The sequence below is a fragment of the Geotrypetes seraphini genome, chromosome 2 (assembly GCF_902459505.1).
Source record: "Geotrypetes seraphini chromosome 2, aGeoSer1.1, whole genome shotgun sequence".
In the NCBI taxonomy this organism is placed as follows: Eukaryota; Metazoa; Chordata; class Amphibia; order Gymnophiona; family Dermophiidae; genus Geotrypetes; species Geotrypetes seraphini.
The window spans coordinates 351,144,728-351,166,440 of record NC_047085.1 but is presented as its reverse complement, the minus strand read 5'-3'; the positions used below and the strand labels follow the sequence as shown (position 1 = coordinate 351,166,440).

Below are 21,713 nucleotides of genomic sequence, written 5' to 3'. Positions count from 1 at the left end.
GGTTTAGTTTAGTTTAGTTTAGACATAAGACTTCTGACAGAATCTTGGAGAGAACGGGAACCCGAAGGCCTTGAGCATGCGCAGATGCTCAAGGCCCAGCACAAAGAAGAAGGCAGATCTTCGGGCACCAGCACCGGCATGTCCTGTGCGTTGGTGCCAGTGCCGGTGCCAAATGGGGGTAAGGAATGTGATCGGGTGGGTGGATGGGTGCCTGGGGGATGCCGGATCATGGCAGGGGGTGTGATGCAAGCAGGGTGTGCCAGATCACGGGGGGGGGGGGCACTCGTAAATCGAGGCACGCTCGGTTTCCGAAGCGCCGATTTTGCGAATGTTTTGCTCATCTTGCAAAACACTCGCAAACAAGTGCACTCGTAAACCGAGGTACCACTGTATAATAACATTTAATCTTTGAACTTAAGTAAGCAATTCCATACTTTTCTAAATTTCCTCAAATTACCACATTTAATCACATAATTTTTTTTCATATTTACTGTATAGACATAACATATTCCACCACATCTTATATTCCAATTTTTATTGTTATCATTATTAAGATATTCAATAATTGTATTTTATAAGAACTTAAATAGCTTATCTTAACAGTAGCCCAGGTTGATAGCTTTCCTCTTAAATGACTGAATTATCTGACTTTGTACTTGCTGTTTGTGCATCCCAGTTGGACAGATCATTTATCCAGAAATAATCTCTTCATATAAGTTTTTACTCTGCCCCTGAAATCGTCCTAATCAGCCCTCTACCTAAATGAATAAATTTTATCTGTTTCTCGATTTGGGACCACCACTATAAAGCTGTGTTAAAATCTCATTTTAGTTTGCGAGCCACTAAACAGTAGGACCTGGATTCTCTAAATGACACCATTGTCAGCAGTCGCCAAACACGTCTCAATCATGTGACAGCGCCGTTTAAAGAAGTTCCCCCTCAGCAAAGGTTTTCATGTTAGTCACACCTACAGTGTCATTAGGTGCCGGTAGGAACCTTCGGAGGCACAATTCCATCGCTGTTTTTTTAGACATCAGTAGGCACCTGGAAATCTCTTTTAAAAGAACTCTTAAAAAGCATTTCCCTTAGGTGCCAGTAGGGTGCCCCAGGGGGGTGTCTTGTTTGGGGGGGGACAAGGTGCTCCACCCTAGCTCCGGCGAAATTGTGCGACAGCTTCAATTTTAAATGATCAGGCAGCTGCCGCGCAGCATCAAGAAGAAGGCCTGCCCCCGGAAGTCTTCATTCTACTTCCGGGGGCAGGCCTGCTCCTTGAAGCTGCATGACGGCAGCTGCCCGATCATTTTAAGTTAAACCCTGGGAGTCGGGAGGGTGGGCGGGCACCCTGTTCCGATGCCTATGGGCGGACACCCTGTTCCGATGCCTATGGGGTGCCTACCAGTGCCTAAGTTAAGGCGCCATTTATAGAAAATGGGCCTAGATGTAAATTAGCTATATCGTTGGTCTACTATATTTTAAATCGACCAATGTGTGAAGAACACCTCATCCTCAAATCCTATGGCTGGTAATGCCCAACCCCCAAACTCCAGCCTCCCTCCCGCAATCACTATCTAAACCTTCTGTTTTATAACTCCCAATAGCCAATACCCATCATCCTACAAACCCAAATATTTCCAGCACCTACCAAGAATTTCTCCGGCAACCAGGGAGATGGGAAGAGCAGAAATCATTCCTAGACACTCCTGCAGCATCAGCATCTTGCTTCAAAATGTCACTGCTCAAACCCTAGCGATGGTCTCATGGTATTCCTGCCAAGCGCCTCAACTGTAGTGGTAGAACCACTAGATTTTGACTGGTGCCATTTTGAATCTGAACAGCAATGGGGTGAGAGTTTCATGAGATTGATTCTGCTCCCCTTCCCCTAACCGCTAGCCAGTAAGTGCCAGGAGGGGTCTGAGGGGTGGTAGGAGCAACTGTTGGATACCAAGGATGTTTGCATCAGGAGTGAGGGTGTCTACTGGATGCTTGAGGGATCAAGGAGGATGGAGATGTCTTTTTGATGCCAAGGGGATATTGGGTTTGGGGGAGATCTGATGCTGGTGGGGGGGTGTCAGAGTGTGGGTGGGTTATTATTTAAAGCAAAGGGCCCTTTTAGAGACTTTTCAAAAACATCAGGCCACATTAGCATCCTAATGCTCTCCAGAGAAAATATAGCTCCAGTTTTATTTTTCCATATTGGAATCATCAATCCCATTGTTATATGCGGTAGTCATATGCGGAACATTGTTACATATTAAACCTCCCATGGATCGTTATAAGTGTAGGCTTTTCCTAATTATGACCGGGGTAGCCATGCTGATGATTACTCGAAATTGGAAGAACTTTGATTGCCTCGATTTTCCTTTTTGGAGGGCAAATTTATGTTCCAGTTATAAATATAAGAAAATGAATGCTGGTATGTTGGGGCATAGCAATATATTTAAACTGGTTTGGAGTCCATTGACATCTTTCATTACTTCAGTATAGTTTAAAAATACCCTTCAGTTTAGTTGGTTCTGTGTCTTCACTTTTTGTTTATTTTCACACACACATCCAGGGAAGGGGGAAAGGGTGTGTGGGAGGTGGGTAGGATTGCATTATTATTTTACAGAAAGGAAAGTTACTGAATGTATTTATGTATTCGTGCTTTTATTGATTAATCAATAGGTGGATGGGCGGGTTAAAAGTATTGCTCTGATATGTTGTAAGACAAATGTGCTTATCTTGTTTTGCTATATGTTCACCTACTTGTTTATTGCACTGTTAATATTTTAAAATCAATAAAGTTAAAAAAAAAAAGAAAAAAGAAAAATGAAGCTTGGAAGGTAAAACACAAGCCGTACTATTTATTTTACATAACGAGATGCTTTGCATGCATTTACATACTGTGCATCTCATTATTGTTTGACTCGCATCATTCTAAACAAACCCATTTTAAGGGCAGATAACACATTATTGTGCCTTTTAACGTGTTATTTTCTTAACATGCATTAGTAACTATGGGGTCCTTTTACTAAGGCGCTCTGGCCATTTTAGCACGCACTAAATATTAATGCGCGCTAAACTCTAACGCACCCATTATAGTCTATGGACGCATTAGCATTTAGGGTGCGCTAATATTTAACACACGCTAAAGCAGCTAGCGCGCCTTAGTAAAAGGACCCCTATGCTTCTAAAACAGATAAAATGTATCCATTTGTGTCCCTGTTCTTTTAGTGTGAAGACCTTATGAGGTTGGCATCAGCTACCAAACGCATAAGTCCTTTTGAAAACTAATCTCAGAGTACTGTATATGAAAATGCATGCACAACAACATTTGGTTAATTACCATTATAGTTGATAACAAATAAAAAAAAAAATACCTTATCTATAAAAAGCCATTTTAGGATATGGAATAATATTTACCTGTAGAAACTCTTCTTAAAATTCACCTTTAATGTATTTACAGTAACGAACTTGTAGGTAATATGTATCAGTAAGGTCTAACACCATGGGCTCCTTTTACGAAGCCGCGGTAGCAGTTTGACGCGCATAATAGCACATGCTAAACCGCTGGAGGCGCTAGCCGCTACCGCCTCCTCTTGAGCAGGCGGCAGTTTTTTGGCTAGCACTGGGGTTAGCGCATGATTAAACATTGCACGCGGCTTCATAAAAGGAGCCCCATATGTCCAAATCGGACTTAGACGTATATTTTGGAAATGCCCCTGATAGGGTATTTATTGTAAGAAAGATTTCAAAAACCTATATCGCCTGTTACCTCCAATGTCAGAATTACTGTAAGAGTCATTCAGTAAGGTATGTTAAAACAGCACATTTTGATGTTTTTACAATGAGAAGATTTTTATAGTTTTTGTTATTTAACACAAGAATTTTCCTTATGTTGCCAAAGCCGGAAAAATGACAACTTCCTAGCTATAGCAATGCAGGATGGTGCTCTCCATCTCTACTCTCATCTTGGGATAACTTTCTTTAGCAGAGGATGAGTTATCTGACCCCGTACAGAAAATCCATGTTGGTCCATGGGGAAATTTGAATGCTATCATCTCATAGCCTCATTTGGACCACAAATTATTTAAAATGTATGCTGCTATTAATCCAATCCAATCCTTAGTTTTATACATCGGGTCTTTCCCTGAAGGGGACTCGATCTAGTTTACAAAATTAACCCAAAAGGGTAGGAGAAAACAATAATTAAACAGGGGTACAACTATTATAATCCATTAGTCATCAGTTAAGAATTTCTTCAACAAATACGTCTTCAAACTTTTTCTGAAACAAGTCAAAGAGGAAAGGGATCTAATTTCTGAAGGAAGGTCATTCCAAATTTTTACTAAGGCATATGCCAGAGAGTAGGAGAGCCTTCCTAAAGTTTGAATACCCTTAATAGACGGAAAGGCTAATTAAAATTTATGGATTCCTCTAGTAGAGAAGGGGTGTTGCGAATTGAAGAAAAGTATAAGTAATGGGGAAAAAATCCCATATAGACTTTTAGATACCACACTAGCACACTTGAACTGAACCCTCCAATACACCGGAAGCCGGTGTAACGCCCTCAGCAATGGAGTGACATGATCACATCTTCTCTTACCAAAAATTAATTTGGCAGCCATATTCCGAATAAGCTGCAATCTCCTTAAATTGCCCTTACTTAAACTGATGTAAAGAGAATTTGCATAATCCAGATGAGCTAATATAATAACCTGTAAAAAAAAAAAAAAGTTCCATTATGAATAGACCCACCCCAAGCCTACCCTAAGAACATAAGAACATGCCATACTGGGATAGACTACAAGTCCATCAAGCCCAGTAACCTGTTTCCAACAGTGGTCAACCCAGGTCAATAGTACCTGGCAAATCCCAAAGAGTAAAACAGATTTTATCCTATTTATCCTAGGAATAAGGAACGAGAACTGACAGGATGAGAACTGACAGGCAGCCCTTCGGAGCACAGGGAGGGACCACGCAGACACGGAAAAAGCGTGCGCCCGCCTCCTGCACCGCTGTGCCGCTGACGCTGCTTATGGACTTTTTTTAAAAGAAGTTATCCAAATCTTTTAAAAACTCTGCTAAGCAGCGTCAGCGGCACAGCGGTGCAGGAGGCGGGCGCACGCTTTTTCCGTGTCTGCGTGGTCCCTCCCTGTGCTCCGAAGGGCTGCCTGTCAGTTCTCGTTCTGTGAGAACTGACAGGCAGCCATTCGGAGCGCAGGGGGGGGGACCGAGCAGGCACGGAAAAAGCGCGCGCCTGCCTCCTGCACCGCTGTGCCGCTGCCGCTGCCGGAAGAGAGCAGCGGAACCCAGGCAGGAGCGCGGAAAGCTTTCTGAACCGCTGGGACTCCAAAAGGAGGTCCAGGTCTTGTTTGGGAGTTTTTTTTTACATTTGCTTCTTAAGACGCACCCTTATTTCCATCCCCTTTTGGGGGGTGGAAAAAGTGCATCTTATGGAGCGAAAAATACGGTAACCCACATTAAAAAAGGATTTTTAGTAAAGCAGCAAAAGAGCTGTTTAAGTCGCGGCAAGGCCAATTACTGTGACTTAAAGCCCTAATGCCCCTTGAAGAATTCCCCTTTATTCACTAACGCCAGCTTTCACAAAGCTGTGGTAAATGTTTCTACCGTGGGCCAATTCCTAGGAGCATCATAGCATTTACCTCGCCAGCCTACAGCAGAAACTTCTACCATGGCTTTGTAAAAAGAGCCCTAAACCAAGAGGACTGGAACAACCTCTGGCAATAAACTGTTTCACTATACTCACTGGAACACTATCTTGTCCGTTAGAAAAAGGGTAAATAGCCTCAGTACCTTTGTAGATCTCCAATGGCAAATCAGGACAAAAGGCAGCCCATACCTAAGGATTGTTTGAGAGCAATTCTGTAAGACACCTATGTGTGTAGGGCAACCAACATAATTTCTACATTTCTGTTAACCTGTTGACCAAGCTAATCTGTGTCAGCTCCCAAATGCTGCCGTATTCAACTCAGGAAAGACTTTGAAAATGATTACAGTGCAATGTGTGACTTGGTTGAGCCTGCTCACGCAATTACGCATTTGTTGTGCATATTGCATGATCGTTCTCTTTTGCAGTACTATCCTGCCGTCTTTTAACCCTTTAATTGGCAGATGGTGAAATGGCTGCTTTACATAACTTGATGTTGAACGAGAACAACAGTTTCAAGTGACAGGCATTTGGAGATGCAGATCTCCCATAAGAGCCGTAAAAGATACATGTTGCTGCAACTGTCTGCAACATTTGCCTGTTTATTACATTCTTGCATTTTCGTCCACCCCTGTGAAGATACATATTACTTATGCTGACAGAAGAGGACTACTTTTGTTATACTACATAGCATTGGGCAACAAACTTCAGGGCCAGTGAGTAGCTTAGTATGGCCTAGGAATTTTTTTCGATGTGTTCACAGATGCTGTCTTTAATCAGTGCCTCCATCATCTTTCCCGGGACTGAGGTCAGGCTCACCGGCCTGTAGTTTCCCGGGTCCCCCCTTGCGCCCTTCTTGAAGATGGGCGTGACATTTGCTATTTTCCAATCCTCCGGGATCTCTCCTGTTTTTAAGGATAGGTTGCATATCTGTCGAAGTGGCTCCGCTATTACGTCTTTTAGTTCCTTGAGTACCCTTGGGTGAATGCCATCCGGACCCGGCGATTTGTCGCTCTTTAGTCTGTCAAGATGTACTCAAGCAGATTGACAGACTAAAGAGCGACAAATCGCCGGGTCCGGATGGCATTCACCCAAGGGTACTCAAGGAACTAAAAGACGTAATAGCGGAGCCACTTCGACAGATATGCAACCTATCCTTAAAAACCGGAGAGATCCCGGAGGATTGGAAAATAGCAAATGTCACGCCCATCTTCAAGAAGGGTGCAAGGGGGGACCCGGGAAACTACAGGCCGGTGAGCCTGACCTCAGTCCCGGGAAAGATGATGGAGGCACTGATTAAAGACAGCATCTGTGAACACATCGAAAAAAATGGGCAGCTAAAACCGAGTCAACATGGCTTCTGTAAGGGTAGGTCATGCCTCACAAACTTATTGTACTTCTTTGAGGGAGTGAACAGCCAGGTGGATAAAGGGGAATCTATAGACATCATTTACCTTGACTTCCAAAAAGCCTTCGACAAGGTGCCACACGAGAGACTGCTTAAAAAGATATGGAACCACGGGGTACAAGGGGAGGTCCACCGATGGATCAAAAACTGGCTGGCAAACAGGAAGCAGAGGGTTGGCGTAAAGGGACACTACTCAGACTGGAAAGGGGTCACGAGCGGAGTTCCGCAAGGGTCGGTGCTGGGACCGCTCTTGTTCAATATCTACATAAATGATCTAGAGGCGGGAACTAAGTGTGAAGTCATTAAATTTGCAGATGACACCAAACTATACAGCAGGGCTCAAACCAAGGAAGACTGCGAGGATCTCCAAAAGGATCTAACGCAGCTGGAAAAGTGGGCCGAAAAGTGGCAGATGAGCTTCAACGTGGGGAAATGCAAGGTCATGCACGTGGGGAAAAAGAACCCGATGTTCACATACAAAATGGGGGGAACACCACTAGGGGTTAGTAACCTGGAGAGAGACCTGGGAGTGATGGTAGACGCAACACTGAAGGCATCGGCGCAATGCGCCACAGCCTCTAGGAAAGCAAACAGAATGCTGGGTATCATTAAGAAGGGTATTACGACCAGGACGAAGGAAGTCATCATGCCGCTGTATCGTGCAATGGTACGGCCGCATCTGGAGTACTGTGTCCAGTACTGGTCGCCGTACCTCAAGAAAGACATGGCGGTACTTGAGGGAGTACAAAGAAGAGCAACCAAACTGATAAAGGGAATGGAAAATCTCCCATATACCGACAGATTGAAGCAGTTGGGACTTTTCTCCCTGGAGAAGCGAAGACTTAGAGGAGACATGATAGAAACCTTCAAGATCCTGAAGGGCATAGAAAAAATAGACAGGGGCAGATTTTTCAAATTAAGGGGCACCACAAGTACAAGGGGGCACTCGGAGAAATTGAAAGGGGACAGGTTTAGAACAAACGCTAGGAAGTTCTTTTTCACTCAGAGGGTGGTGGATACATGGAACGCGCTTCCAGAGGCTGTTGTAGACAAGAAAACATTAAATGGTTTCAAAGAAGGTTTGGATAGATTCCTAGAAGAAAAAGGGATTGGGGGGTATAGATAGGTATAGACCATTGCTCAGGCAATGGGCCTGATGGGCCGCCGCGGGTGCGGACCGCTGAGCAGGATGGACCTATGGTCTGCCTCAGCGGAGGCAACTTCTTATGTTCTTAATTGAATACAGTAGAAGGCCTGTATTCAATTCCCAGGCCATGCTTCTGCTCCCGGAACCAACTAAGGCATGGGATGGGAATGCTTTGAAGACACTCTTCACAGCCCCAGAAAAAGAGGTAGGAGGGAATCTCAGCTATTGTTGAATAGATAAAATGAAAGACCAGGCGTAGGGTTAATTTTAACCAGTTTTGGGAGGCAGCATGTGTTTGTGGTGTTTGCTGTAATGGTTGTTGAGCAGAAGCCCAAAGGAATAAGTGGAGCAATTCAGTCCAAAACAAGCTGCAAATGAGTACAATTTGCTTATTTGGCCTTGCATATGGTCATTTTTTTTTTTTTTTTGTATTATGTTAGCTCTTTGGCCATTGCAAGGCCTTGACCTAATCTTAGGTTCCTCCTGTCACTGGCCTTCTCTCCCACATCAGGTCAGTGAACCCTAATACGTGAGCCTACACAATCTCTCTGGAGCAATGGTGAGGCTATAGGTCTCTTGACCCCCCATACAATAACAAGAGGAAGTAACACAAAGGAAAATGTTGCCAGCTGGCTGGATGCCCTGTTGATTCTTTACTGAAACCCAGCTATGCAGAGCCCTCGTAAATCAGAACTGAAAATATACTGGAAAATGTCTGAACAAATGTTATTGCACAGTATACACAAAGGGTTCCTTTTACTAAGGCGCCCTAAATGCCAGGGCGTGCATAGAATATAATGGGCACCTTAGCATTTAGCATGCATTAAATCAATTAGCACGCTCTAAATCGGTTAGCGTGCCTTAGTAAAAGGACCCCAAAGTTTTCTGTTTGTTTGTTATGTTTGCATCTAGTTGTTTTGCGGGCGGCTCCTGCATAGCCTGCGGGCTCACTGATACTTGCTATTCATGCATCGAGAAAGCTGCACAAGGAGCAGAGGACGGTGCAGGGAAAGTAGCATACAAAATCATTTTAGGGGCTTTCTTATATCAGCCTTTATTATATAATCAGCATAAAAGAGGAAAAACATATGGAGCCCCACAGAAATTTAGAAGTTCAGGTTGGGACATGCTAATTTCCACTGGGATTTTAGAAGAGCATCTGCTGTCATAGAACCTATTCTAAAAAAAAAAAAAAATCCAGCCCGGAACAGATGTGTCTGCACTGGTTACATGCGTTGAAAACATCCAATTTACAAGCATCAGTGTTGACAATCAGGATCATATTCAGACCACGGGAGATCACCAGTGTTCTCCCGTAGTACGCAGTGATACCAGAAATTCAATGCCGGCACCATATGCAGCAACCGGCATTGAATTTCTAGTCAGTTTTGGCCAACTGAGACATAGCCAGCTAAGCCAATATTCAGCAGCTAGCCAACTAAGCTCAATGGCCAAAGGCATTCCATCTATTTTGGCGGTTGTCTTTGGCCTCCAAACTTGGCTGGTGAGCCACAGAATATTGGTGGGGCCTGGCTATGTCACGCAACATAGCCAGTCACTGATCAATCTACTAAGCCAGATATTCAGCCTGAGATAGCCAGCTATGTGCTATTTAGACCGTATCCAGAGAGTAGCCACCCAGTTGATTCCCACCAGACAGTGATCGCCCACAATTGCCTTCTGGATAATTGGCACTGCGGACTATTCCCACTGATGCTATGTTCCCACCCGGACAATTTACCCCCTCTTGGTGTTACCTGATTTTCTTATATCTTTATAACAACTGATTGGAGGAGCCATGTTAGAGAGTGTTCTTCCCAGTCGCCAATTGGAGCTGCATCAAAACATTTGATTGGAGCCATGTCGGAGAGTCATTTGCTGACTGGAGCCGCTTCAAGTGTTCCCATCAGTGTTATAAATTATTGTGGGGATTCAGCAGTGGGGTGGCAGTGAGTGGGAGCTGGGAATGCAGTGCATGTCTGGTCAACAGTCCCAAAGGGTTTTACAAGCAGAATGTGCTGCGTAGTGCCTCCCCTATGGGTCTGTCAGAAAATGTCTACCAGTGTGAAAATATGTCCTCCTTTTCCTCAGATACATGATTTTGTATGTGTTTAGTAAAGAAAGAAGTGCATATCTCTCTTTATTTTTCCAGTTTAATTTTTTGGGGTTCCCAGGTCAATTTCTATTTGTGATCCCTTGTTCTGCATTTGGCAAAGGTCTCTCTGTGTTTGTGTGTAAAAAAATCATTTAAAGTTGTTTTATGTGTGGTAGTAATGGGAGGTGGGGATATGGGGGGGGGAGAGAGTGCAGAGAGGAGAAGGGATCAGAGGCCCCATCCTTAATTTCTGCCCTGGGCCCCAAAATGGCTAAAACCGGTCCTACCTTGGATATTCAGTGCCAGTGTCTGGACATAGCCCAGACACTAAGTTTCAGTTTGCCTCTGACTGTGTCCACCATGGGCAGAATATAGGCCCCTGAATATTTAGAAGACATTTTCAAGGTACTTTCAAAATCCTTGACTACTCTACCCATGGATTTTGCATCAATTCTGCAGTGGTCTACTGCACAATCCTTTTTGAAATGTATTAAGTTTGATTATCTGCCTCACCAAAAGAGTCTAAAGTGAGGTAGTATGCAAAATTAGTACAAACAATGAAAACTCCCAGAGTTATCCCTCACCCTCCCTCAAAACTCCCTAGGGGGGGGGAAGTTCCACAAAAATCTACTTTTTGTTTCAGCACATTTTCCAGGTAAAACACTGTGTATGGTTTTGAAAAGTCAAAACTGCATGCAGTGTGAGTAATTCTATGAGGAGCTCCCTAGATGTAGGCAGCAGGTAGTTTTCTTGCCATCTGTGGGCATAAATAGTCTCTACAGAATATTAAGCAGCAGAAAATTATGTGCTGTGATTTGATGGTGTATACCTTGCCAGAGGATATGTGTATGGATGGAGTTTGCATGCAGCATGGATGAAACGCACAAGTAGGTACATAAATTATTAGTTCTATTATTTATGCACATTTGTGTTAATATCTAGGCATAGCTATAGAGCTGGTGCAAGTGATCGTGCCCTAAAAGAAAGTGAGTTTTCAGCCACTTATGCTAGAATTCTATAGAGAAAAGTGAGTGCCTAGACATAACCATAGGTGCTGAATATTTTCACTGTGCATTTTGATTATACTTGGACCTTTGACATGCTTCTTTCCCCTCCTCCTTTTAAGCCATTAAATTTTGCTAGAGATCAAATTGTCTGGACAAAATTCAACTGCTTTGCAGCCTCAGAATTGTAAAACCCACAATGTAACCAGACAAATAATTTAAATCCCATTCCTTCTATATTTAGCTGGGTGATAAATTCTTTGGGGGTGGAACCTTTAGTGGAGTGGAGCAACGACAGAGACTATAGACAGGCTCAACCTCTTGTGCAGTATAATTCCCTTATTCTATAAGCGCTAAAAATTGTGCGCAGTTTTTGTCATGTACCAAATTGCATGTGCAACCAATAATTGGCATTTTAACAAGAATCATAGTAACATAGTAGATGACGGCAGATAAAGACCCGAATGGTCCATCCAATCTGTCCAACCTGATTCAATTTAAAATTTTTCTTCTTAGCTATTTCTGGGCAAGAATCCAAAGCTCTACCCGGTACTGTGCTTGGGTTCCAACTGCCGAAATCTCCATTAAAACCTACTCCAGCCCATCTACACCCTCCCAGCCATTGAAGCCCTCTCCAGCCCATCCTCCCCAAACGACCATATACAGTTTAATCAATTACAAGTTTATGTTTAAATCAATTACAAGTTATGAGCATAAATGTAGTGGCAGAGTCCATGCAAAAATTTACACACAAGTCAAAAAAAGAGTACCGTATTTGCCGGCGTATAAGACGACTGGGCGTATAAGACGACCCCCCAACTTTTAGTTAAAATATAGAGTTTTGTTATATACTCGCCGTATAAGACTACCCCTTCTTCCGCACACCTTCTCTACCGCCCCGGGTGCAGCACAGTCGGCCAGGTCCCCTTACTTTTGTGGCACTTCCCCGACCGATCGACAACAGCATTAGAGAGCTGCACGGGGACGCCCCTAGGGTCGCGGGGATCCCGTGGGGATGCCCCCTAGGGTCGCGGGGATCCCATGGGGACGCCTCCGAGGGTCGCGGGGCTCCTGCGGGGCTGGATGCTCAGTCTTCTGGATGTACGCGGCTCTTCTTCTCCCTACCTTCTCTGCTTGCAGCACAGAGCCGAACGGAAGTCTTCCCGATGTCAGCGCTGACGTCGGAGGGGAGGGAGGGCTTAAACAAAGTTTAAACAAAGCCCTCCCTCCCTCCGACGTCAGCGCTGACGTCGGGAAGACTTCCGTTCGGCTCTGTGCTGCAGGCAGGGCAGATAAGGAGAAGGAGAGTAGCCTCGCGGTACCAAGAGAGAGGGGCGGCCGCCCCGCCCCGGTTGCAGCACAGCCGGCCAGGTTCCCTTACTTTTGTGGCACTTCCCCGACCGACCGATAACAGCCCGGGTCCGACAATCCTCCCTGCCCTGTAGCCGCGAATCTAAATTACCTTCTTACAGCAGCTGTAAGAAGGTAATTTAGATTCGCGGTTAAGGGCAGGGAGGTTTGTCGGACCCGGGCTGTTATCGGTCGGTCGGGGAAGTGCCACAAAAGTAAGGGAACCTGGCCGGCTGTGCATGCAACAAGGGCATGTAAACAGTACCCGGCGTATAAGACGACCCCCGACTTTGGGGAGGATTTTAAGGTACTAAAAAGTCGTCTTATACGCCGGCAAATACGGTATATGTAAATGACAGGTCTTGGGAGGATCAGGGGCGTTACTTTGTTACATGCATAATTATAGAATAAGGGCATCCGCACCTAAGGGCTTTTTTTATGAAGTGCGTAATAGCGCACACTAATGTGCCGGCCGCGCTAGCCGCTACCGCCTCCTCTTGAGCAGGCGGTAGTTTTTCAGCTAGCGCAGGAGTTAGCACGTGATAAAAAGTCGCTGTGCGATAAAGCCGCTAACGTGGCTTCGAAAAAGGAGCCCCAAATTTAGGAACAAGCATTTGTGATATTTTTGCTGGTGCCAATGATCACGGTTAAATTTAGTTGCAGTTCCCAGGCACAAGTGCTATTCTATAAGCCAGGTCTAGCTTTAAGTGTAATTTATGGAATAGCACTTTTTCAGAACCAACTTTTTTTTTGGTGTATTAAAGGGATCCTTTTATTAAGGCGTGCTATCTGATTTACCGCACGCTAAAGATTAGCATGCACTAAATGCTAAGGCATCCATTATATTCCTATGGGCATCTTAGCATTTAGCATGCACTAAATCGGTTAGTGCACCTTAATAAAAGGACCCCATAGAGCAGGGGTAGGGAACTCCGGTCCTCGAGAACCGTATTCCAGTCGGGTTTTCAGGATTTCCCCAATGAATATGCATGAGATCTATTTGCATGCATTGCTTTCAATGCATATTCATTGGGGAAATCCTGAAAACCCGACTGGAATACAGCTCTTGAGGACCGGAGTTCCCTACCCCTGCCATAGGAGCATTCAGTCCTAAATGGTTTTCTTTAGAATCTAATGAATAAGCTTCCAGGGCTGCTCAAGATGTGTCAAATGGAGCCAAATGTTCACCATGACGACAGTAGATATTTGGGGAAACCATCAATCTGTCTGATAAAGGCCAAACCTCTGACATTACTTAACCCAGGGATTTCAAAGTCCCTCCTTGAGGGCCGCAATCCAGTTGGGTTTTCAGGATTTCCCCAATGAATATGCATTGAAAGAAGTGCATGCACATAGATCTCATACATATTTATTGGGGAAATCCTGAAAACCCAGCTGGATTGCGGCCCTCAAGGAGGGACCTTGAGACCCCTGACTTAACCCCTTTTTGTTTACATTATGAAAGCAGCAAATATGAAGCAAATTACAATGTTACAGAGGATGCCATATTTTCCCCACTTATTGTAACAAATAGAAATATACTTCTGTAGTATAAAATACGTCAATAGCACTATACTAAATTTCTCTTTGAGCTTGGAAAAACATATAATTTTGATGTATGGTGCAAAAAAATAAATAAATACTGTAAATAAAGCATTTTGCTATTATTCATAGGTATAAATGTTGGGCCTGTGGTGGCTGGTGTTATTGGGGCCAGAAGACCACAATATGATATCTGGGGGAATACCGTAAACGTCGCCAGCAGAATGGATAGTACAGGTGTTCAGGGTAAAATACAGGTAAGCAAAGTACTATCATTTTAAAAAGTGGCTCCAAAGCAAATAAGCAGCTTACTGCAAGCTAATAATTTAGAAATATTTACTGGTATATTGAAGGAGCAAAAAAATAACCAGCAAATATTCAGAATAAAGCTGCAAATAGTGGAAGGTAACAGGCTGAAAGGCAAGAATCTAACATGGAGAAAAAGACCTCAGTGTTTCAAGGAGACGACCAAGAAACTATATGTTCAGTTATAAACTGCCATACAAAACACATCCCAGGTCAAAAAACTCCATGGAAAAGAATTATAAAGATATAGTTTAAAGTACACAAATTAAACTGCAAATGACAGCAAAAAACTGTAAAAAACTTGCACTTATCTTCCATTCATCTCCCACAGGCAGTGGCATTAAATATCCGTTGCTCCAATATGGAACCAAACACACTTTTCAAAGAATGAAATGAATGGGAATACTGAGTTCATTCTTTGAAAAGTGTGTTTGGTTCCGTATTGGAGCAACGGATATTTAATTCCACTGCCTGTGGGAGATGAATGGAAGATAAGTGCAAGTTTTTTACAGTTTTTTGCTGTCATTTGCAGTTTCATTTGTGTACTTTAAACTGTATCTTTATAATTCTTTTCCATGGAGTTTTTTGACCTGGGATGTGTTTTGTATGGCAGTTTATAACTGAACATATAGTTTCTTGGTCGTCTCCTTGAAACACTGAGGTCTTTTTCTCCATGTTAGATACTTTCAGCCTGTTACCTTCCACTATTTGCAGCTTTATTCTGAATATTTGCTGGTTATTTTTTTGATTTTTTGGATATTCAGCTTGTATATTTTTTGATATATTGAAGGAGCAACCATAAAATATGAGTGAGAAATAAAGGGCCTCATTCTGCTAAGGTCACCGAACGTTAGGCAACGATAGGTGCCTAGATTTCTCCTACCGGCGCCTAACTTAAATGTTTTAATTGGTTTTAAGTGACATGATCATTTATTGTGCCATTAAAAACCAATTAAGAACACATTTTTAAAAATTAGCTGCCGCTAGGCACCCTCCAGGGCCAGCACCTGGGTCCATGGTGCCTAGCAGCACCTAGTGATGCCAAAGTCCAGCAGTGGGTGTGTTTAGGAGCAGCGCTGGACTCTGGTGTCACTAGGCACTGCTGGCTGCCATTCTATAAGGACCCTGGGCACTGGAAATGTAGACCTGTAAAACCCTGGCATACATTTACGGCGCCTAAGGTCCTTGCGTGCCGCAATTCTGTAAGCGATGCCTGTCCATGATTTACCCCCAACAGGCTCCCGTTTTTCAGGCATCTGCCAGGTCAGGCACCACTTTCAGAATCGGGTCCAAAATGTCCAATGAGGTCAATATTCAAAATGATTTAACTGGGCAGGATGGGATCCTGCCCTGTTAAAACGGCTCAAAATCCCCAAAGTTGCTGATAGAGAGTGACACTGTAACTGTTACCACGGTACTACCGCAGTTACTGCGGTAATTACCACAATAATGGTAAGGGAAGCGGACAGAAGCCCGGGAATACCAGCGCCTAATTTTAGGCAGCCCTTACATAATTTCCTTCTGTATCTCCCAACCACTATTTTATACTTTGTCCTTTAATAAACCAGTATACTTTTTTAAATTACTGGCTTGTTGAAGGCTGCTTCTTTGCTTTCAAACTGCTTTTTGTTGCTGTCCCTTCTTTTTGTTACTGTCCCTTCTTTTTCTATCATTTTAAAGAAGACAATATTATTTTTCGGCATGGAATATATTCATTTGTTTAACTCAACTGAACAAATCAAACTATTCCTGACATGCTGCCAGATTAGAATTAAGGCAAACACAAACTAGGCACATCCACAGGGCTTAAGTGCACGGTCGAGTCACATTGTTATGACCACCTGCTAATATCCATAATAACTGCCTCTTGTAGCATAGACAGCAGCCAGATGTCATGGGAGTGACTCAATAAGATGTTGGGTGGTTGCTAGAGGTATCAGGAGCCATGCATACTGCAGTGCGTCTTACAGTTGCGTGTTGGTAGATCCAGTTGTCTAACATGTCGATTGAGATGGTCCCAAATGTGCTTAATGGAGTTAAGGACTGGGGAATTTGGAGGCCAGGGAAGTAGCTGGAAGTCTTAGTCATGCTCTGCGAGCCACTCATGAACAATTCTGGCAGTATGACATGTCGCATTGGTCCTGTTGAAAGATCCCATCAGCCATAGGGAAGACCGTCAACATGTATGGGTGTACTTGATCAGCAAGGGTGGAGAGATACCCATATCGGTTGAGAGTGCCTTTCAGAGGTATCAAGGGACCCAGACCATTCCAAGAAAACATTCCCCAGACCATAACACTGCCGCCACCAACTTGTGTACATCCAATAATCATTGCTGGGTGTTTGTTCCTGACATGCCAACGTCCATCCATTTGATGGAGCTCAAAACATGACACATCGGAGAAGGCAACCTTCTGTCAGCCGGCGCAAGTCCAATGTTGGTATTCCTGTGCAAATTACAGCCATTTTTTGAGATGAACCCTCGTGAGCATGGGTGCAGTCACCAGATTTCTGTTCTGGAGCCCATTCGCAACAGGGTTCGCTGCACAGTCTTTTTGGACAGTTACAGAGGAAGGTAAACCAGAGCCACTGCCGCCTAGAGATATTTGTCTGTTTCTCCATCCCTGCGCCTTGCCCTCCAACCAGCAGGAGAAATTGGTGAGCTGCTTCCTTATGCAGCTCTGTCCTTCTCTGCCAATTTTCTTCTGAAGCCAGAAGCACACAGGGCTTCATTTGTGATAGCTTTAAAATGTGCTTATATTACAATGAAGGGCCCAGTGTGCTTGTTTGTCTAGGACCTTCCAAATGGTTAATTCTGCCCTGTATGTTGTTGCTGCCCTGTGTGCCATGCACTGGATCACATTTATTTGGAACCACTAAGGTAGTATTTTACAAAAGAATCCTCTGATGTCAAAAAGTTCTTTAGAGTCATTAAGAAAATACTGGGATACTGCCATACTGGGACCGACCAAAGGTCCATCAAGCCCAGTATCCTGTTTCCAACAGTGGCCAACCCAGGATCCAAGTACCTGGCAGAAAGAGTAGCAACATTCCAGCACTAAGATTATGATGTCATAATGCTTCATTCCACCAATGCCCAAGAGCCAACCTCATCAGTGATGTCACAATGACTTGATTGTTTCCAACAGTGGCCAGCCCAGGTCCCAAGTGCCTTGCTAGATCCCAAGTAGTAAAAGTTTCCAAGTTTATTAAAAGTTTGATATCCCACTTTATCAAAGTCAAAGCGGCTTACATAAAAATATAAAAATCCCAAATTGGTGGGGGGATTACAGACTGATTCAAATAGGAATAAGCAGTGGATTGTTGCTGCATTTGCTAGGTTGCTCATAGTTGGGACCCTGAGGTAGTTCCTTCTTACTTGATCTATTCACATTTCATTTAGGATCCATTTTTGTGTTATTATAGCATGAAATATCCTGTCTCCTTTATTGCCATTTCTGTAGTCTCAATCATTTGTTTCAATTCTTTCTTAAAAATTGCATTTTGTAATTTTCTAAAAGGATATTGAAACAGGCATCATTTTCTTTCAAAAAGATTGATTTAATTTGTCTAATTTCTTTTTAACTATTTCTAATTTCCTACTAGATGTCTGTATCAAAAGTATCAGCCTTAGAAAGGGAGGGGGGGCGGGGGGAAATTGTGGTTCCGGGATAGGAGGGAGTGGGCATCCCTCCTGCCCGCCGACTTCGCGGAGGGGAGTTCCTTCCACAGCTGCTCAGCTGATCATGGCAGGGAGGTTTCCTTGCCGTGATCAGCTCAGTGGCCACGTCTATTTGAAATGTAGACCAGCATTTCAGGTGTTTATCGTGATCCAAGGGGGACACCTAGGGCCGCTTAAGTGTGCCCAAGGCCACTTCCAGGTGAAACCATGCCCAGCCTTGGGTGAGCTTAAGTGCCCCGACATGTCTCCCTGCACCTACGACAGACACATACAGTGTAGGCGGTCTGTTTCTGGGTTGTTGGGGGTTTTTTTTAGAAAACGTGTATCCCAATTAGCTAGTTAGACAGTGGTAGGATGCCCACCATGCCTAAAATTGGGAAGCTGTTTATAGAATTTGCCCCTAAAGGCCCCTTTTTCAAAGCTATGGTAGCAGTAAATGCACTGAAGCCCAAAGGAATTGAATGGGCTTCGGTGCATTTACTGAGGCAGCATCGCTACTGCAGTTTTGTAAAAGGGGCCCTAAATAAAATTATACTAATCTGATTTGAATAAATTTCTATGCTTAGCTAGTTTTATTCAAAAGTAATACAAAAAAATAGAAGACGACATACTGATTCTCCAATGGATTGTTTGTGGCTTTTACTTTTGAGAAGAGTGGGAAGATAAAGGAGGTTTGAACCACGTCATCTTATAGGTTAGAGATACTACTGAGAAATTGGCTAAAACACCTTAAACCTAAAGTGGTAAGTCTGACAAAACAATTACTCAATGGGAGGAAACAGGGTTTGAAGTAGTGGACATCAGTATGAGCCCGTCGCAAATAACGTAAACCTCTGGCTCAGGCAAAGTCTCAGAGGTGACCAGCACCAGACATCAGTCTAAATGAGAGTTGCCTCATACATCATATAGTCCATAACAAAATTCATCACCTGTGAAAATAATAACACTCCCAAAAGAAAAATGCCAGGCTTAGCACTCAGGAAGAAGGGAAATAAAGTTCCAGCGTCTTTGATTTTTGTACGCTGTGTAATTTTGATTTCTAACTTTTGACCGACAAGTTTAGAAATTACTGTCGGTTTCTCCACTTTTTTCATGGTTTCATTTGTATCCCGCTCCTGATGAAGACGCAAAACGGAGCTCTGTCGAGTGGTGATATTCTTATGTTTTGATTGAGTGGTGATGTGTGTGTGTGTTTGGGGTTTTAACATTTTGGGACCCTGGATGTATGTTGTAGTGCTTGTGCTTTATTATTTTTACCAGTTGATTATTAAGTTTTTGGCATTTGCACTTTATATTTATTCTTACCAATGAATTCTTGGATTGGCACTTTATATATATATATATATATATATATATATATACACACTTTTATAGTTTGATTATTTTAGTGTTTAGTTTGGCCTTTGTATATCTGCTCAGGCAACGTTATTTACTTTACTATGATAGGAACTTTTGCACTTGCACTTTATATCAGCATGTTAATAATTCTCTCAGGGCTTTTTAAAGTTTTTTTATATACATGTTATTTATTCAGCAAGACCTATGTACTAATTTACAAATGGCAATGTATTTATTCACCAAAAAATTCAAAATGATGTGTGATTAATCTATTAATTTATTATTTCATCAATTTTCTCCTTCATTCCCACCCCACACACTTTACCTTATTCATTTTGTACTGGTCTAGTCTTTAGGGAATGTATGTTGTTACATGCCTTTATTTCCCTTCTTCCTGAGTGCTAAGCCTGGCATTTTTCTTTTGGGAGTGTTATTATTTTCACAGGTGATGAATTTTGTTATGGACTATATGATGTATGAGGCAACTCTCATTTAGACTGATGTCTGGTGCTGGTCACCTCTGAGACTTTGCCTGAGCCAGAGGTTTACGTTATTTGCGACGGGCTCATACTGATGTCCACTATTTCAAACCCTGTTTCCTCCCATTGAGTAATTGTTTTGTCAGACTTACCACTTTAGGTTTAAGGCGTTTTAGCCAATTTCTCAGTAGTATCTCTTTTAGGTTTATATTGGCTATATATTTTGAAAGGGTTTTGTTATTTTGCTATCTTATAGGTTAGCCATTACTGACTTCTGAATCAAGGAAAAATTGCGGCATATTATTAGAAAACCTCAACTAACAGCCTCCTTTCCTTTTCTGCAGGTGACAGAAGAGGTTCATCGGATACTGAAGAGGTGCAGTTATGAGTTTGTATGCCGGGGTAAAGTCAGTGTCAAAGGAAAAGGTGAAATGTTGACATATTTCCTTGAAGGCAAAGTCAATGGGAATAATTCTCAAACTCGGTCATTAAACCTTGAGCGGAAAATGTACCCATATGGCAGAATAAACATTCAAACAAAGCTAGGCACTAGCTGTCCGTCAGTATCATCTGTTGCCAGTTTTACAGTCAAAGCTGGGGTAGGACCATTTCAAGCCTCAACAGCTCATGCAAATCAGACACTTCATTACCTTCCTTCTGTGCCAGCTGTGAAAGAGGCGTAGAACACAGGAAATTTGTTTGTGCCGTTTTCAGTGCACTAAGAGAAAAAAAAAAAGTTGCCTAGAATTTTAGCAGGAAGTCCAAGGCTGTGGCATCAACCAAGGATCGTTTACCCAACCAAAGAGAACGTCGGGATATGCATTGGAATGGAACATATAAGGGCTAAGAATTCTGTTAGAAAAAGCATAAGATGAATTTTTAGAAGAAAACCCATTCTCTAGAAATTTTTAAAGGGTTATCAAAGAGAAAGATATGCGCTTGATGTATGTATTGAGAGAGATGTGTGAATCCATTAGAAGTTGGGTTTGAGCCAGGTGAATTTCAGTCCCGTTAAAGTGCAATGAATATTGATTTTTTTATTTTTATTTTCCAAGACCTGCTGTGTAAATGCATCTGAATTTAAAGGTTTGGAAAATAAGAAAAACCCAAAGCAACTTGCCTTGAATCTACCATTGGAAAGGCATGAGCTAAATACAAAAATAAATATTTCAGAACATGTAGTCTGAAAAAAAATCTGTGATTTTTTTTTTTAATCCAAATCTCTGCTTTGGATTTCTGCATAAACATTTAATGAACTAATATAATAGACATTTGACATTTCTATAGGCTTGTCCAAATGTTTAATTACTATGAGGGTCTTTTACTAAGGCGCGCTAATTGATTTAGCGCATGCTAAATGCTAATGCGTCCATAGAATATAATAAGTAAAAGAAGTAAGGAGGCTAATATTATTAAATCTTGTGAAAATTAGGAGGTCAAAAATAATGTGAAGTGTCAATACTATAAAGAACTCCTGGAAAGAACAGTGTTGAGTAAATCATATATAGAGAATTTTTATATTTCTTATCGCATACACTCAGAAATGTGTAATTCAGCCAAAAGCCGAAGCTCCTATAGCCGAACCCACTGCCCCATCACTGTGTATGGAATTTTTTAAGAAAAATGCTGATATATACTATTCAAATAAATAATGAAATTGTTTCCAATGGCAAAAATAAAAAAGGGGAAATAATTCCCACTTATCTCTTAAA

General features: G+C 42.6%; 1 protein-coding gene across 1 annotated transcript in view; it reads left to right on the top strand.

Annotated features, from left to right (window-relative positions):
• The window catches only part of ADCY1 (adenylate cyclase 1), a 562,816-nt gene extending 541,723 nt beyond the window's left edge, over nucleotides 1-21,093 (top strand). The window contains exons 19-20 of the mRNA XM_033930390.1: nucleotides 14,329-14,453; nucleotides 20,346-21,093. Coding sequence (XP_033786281.1) covers nucleotides 14,329-14,453; nucleotides 20,346-20,684 — 464 coding nt within the window. The 3' untranslated portion in view covers nucleotides 20,685-21,093. The remainder of the gene's footprint in view (nucleotides 1-14,328; nucleotides 14,454-20,345) is intronic.
• Nucleotides 21,094-21,713: the final 620 nt, after the last annotated feature.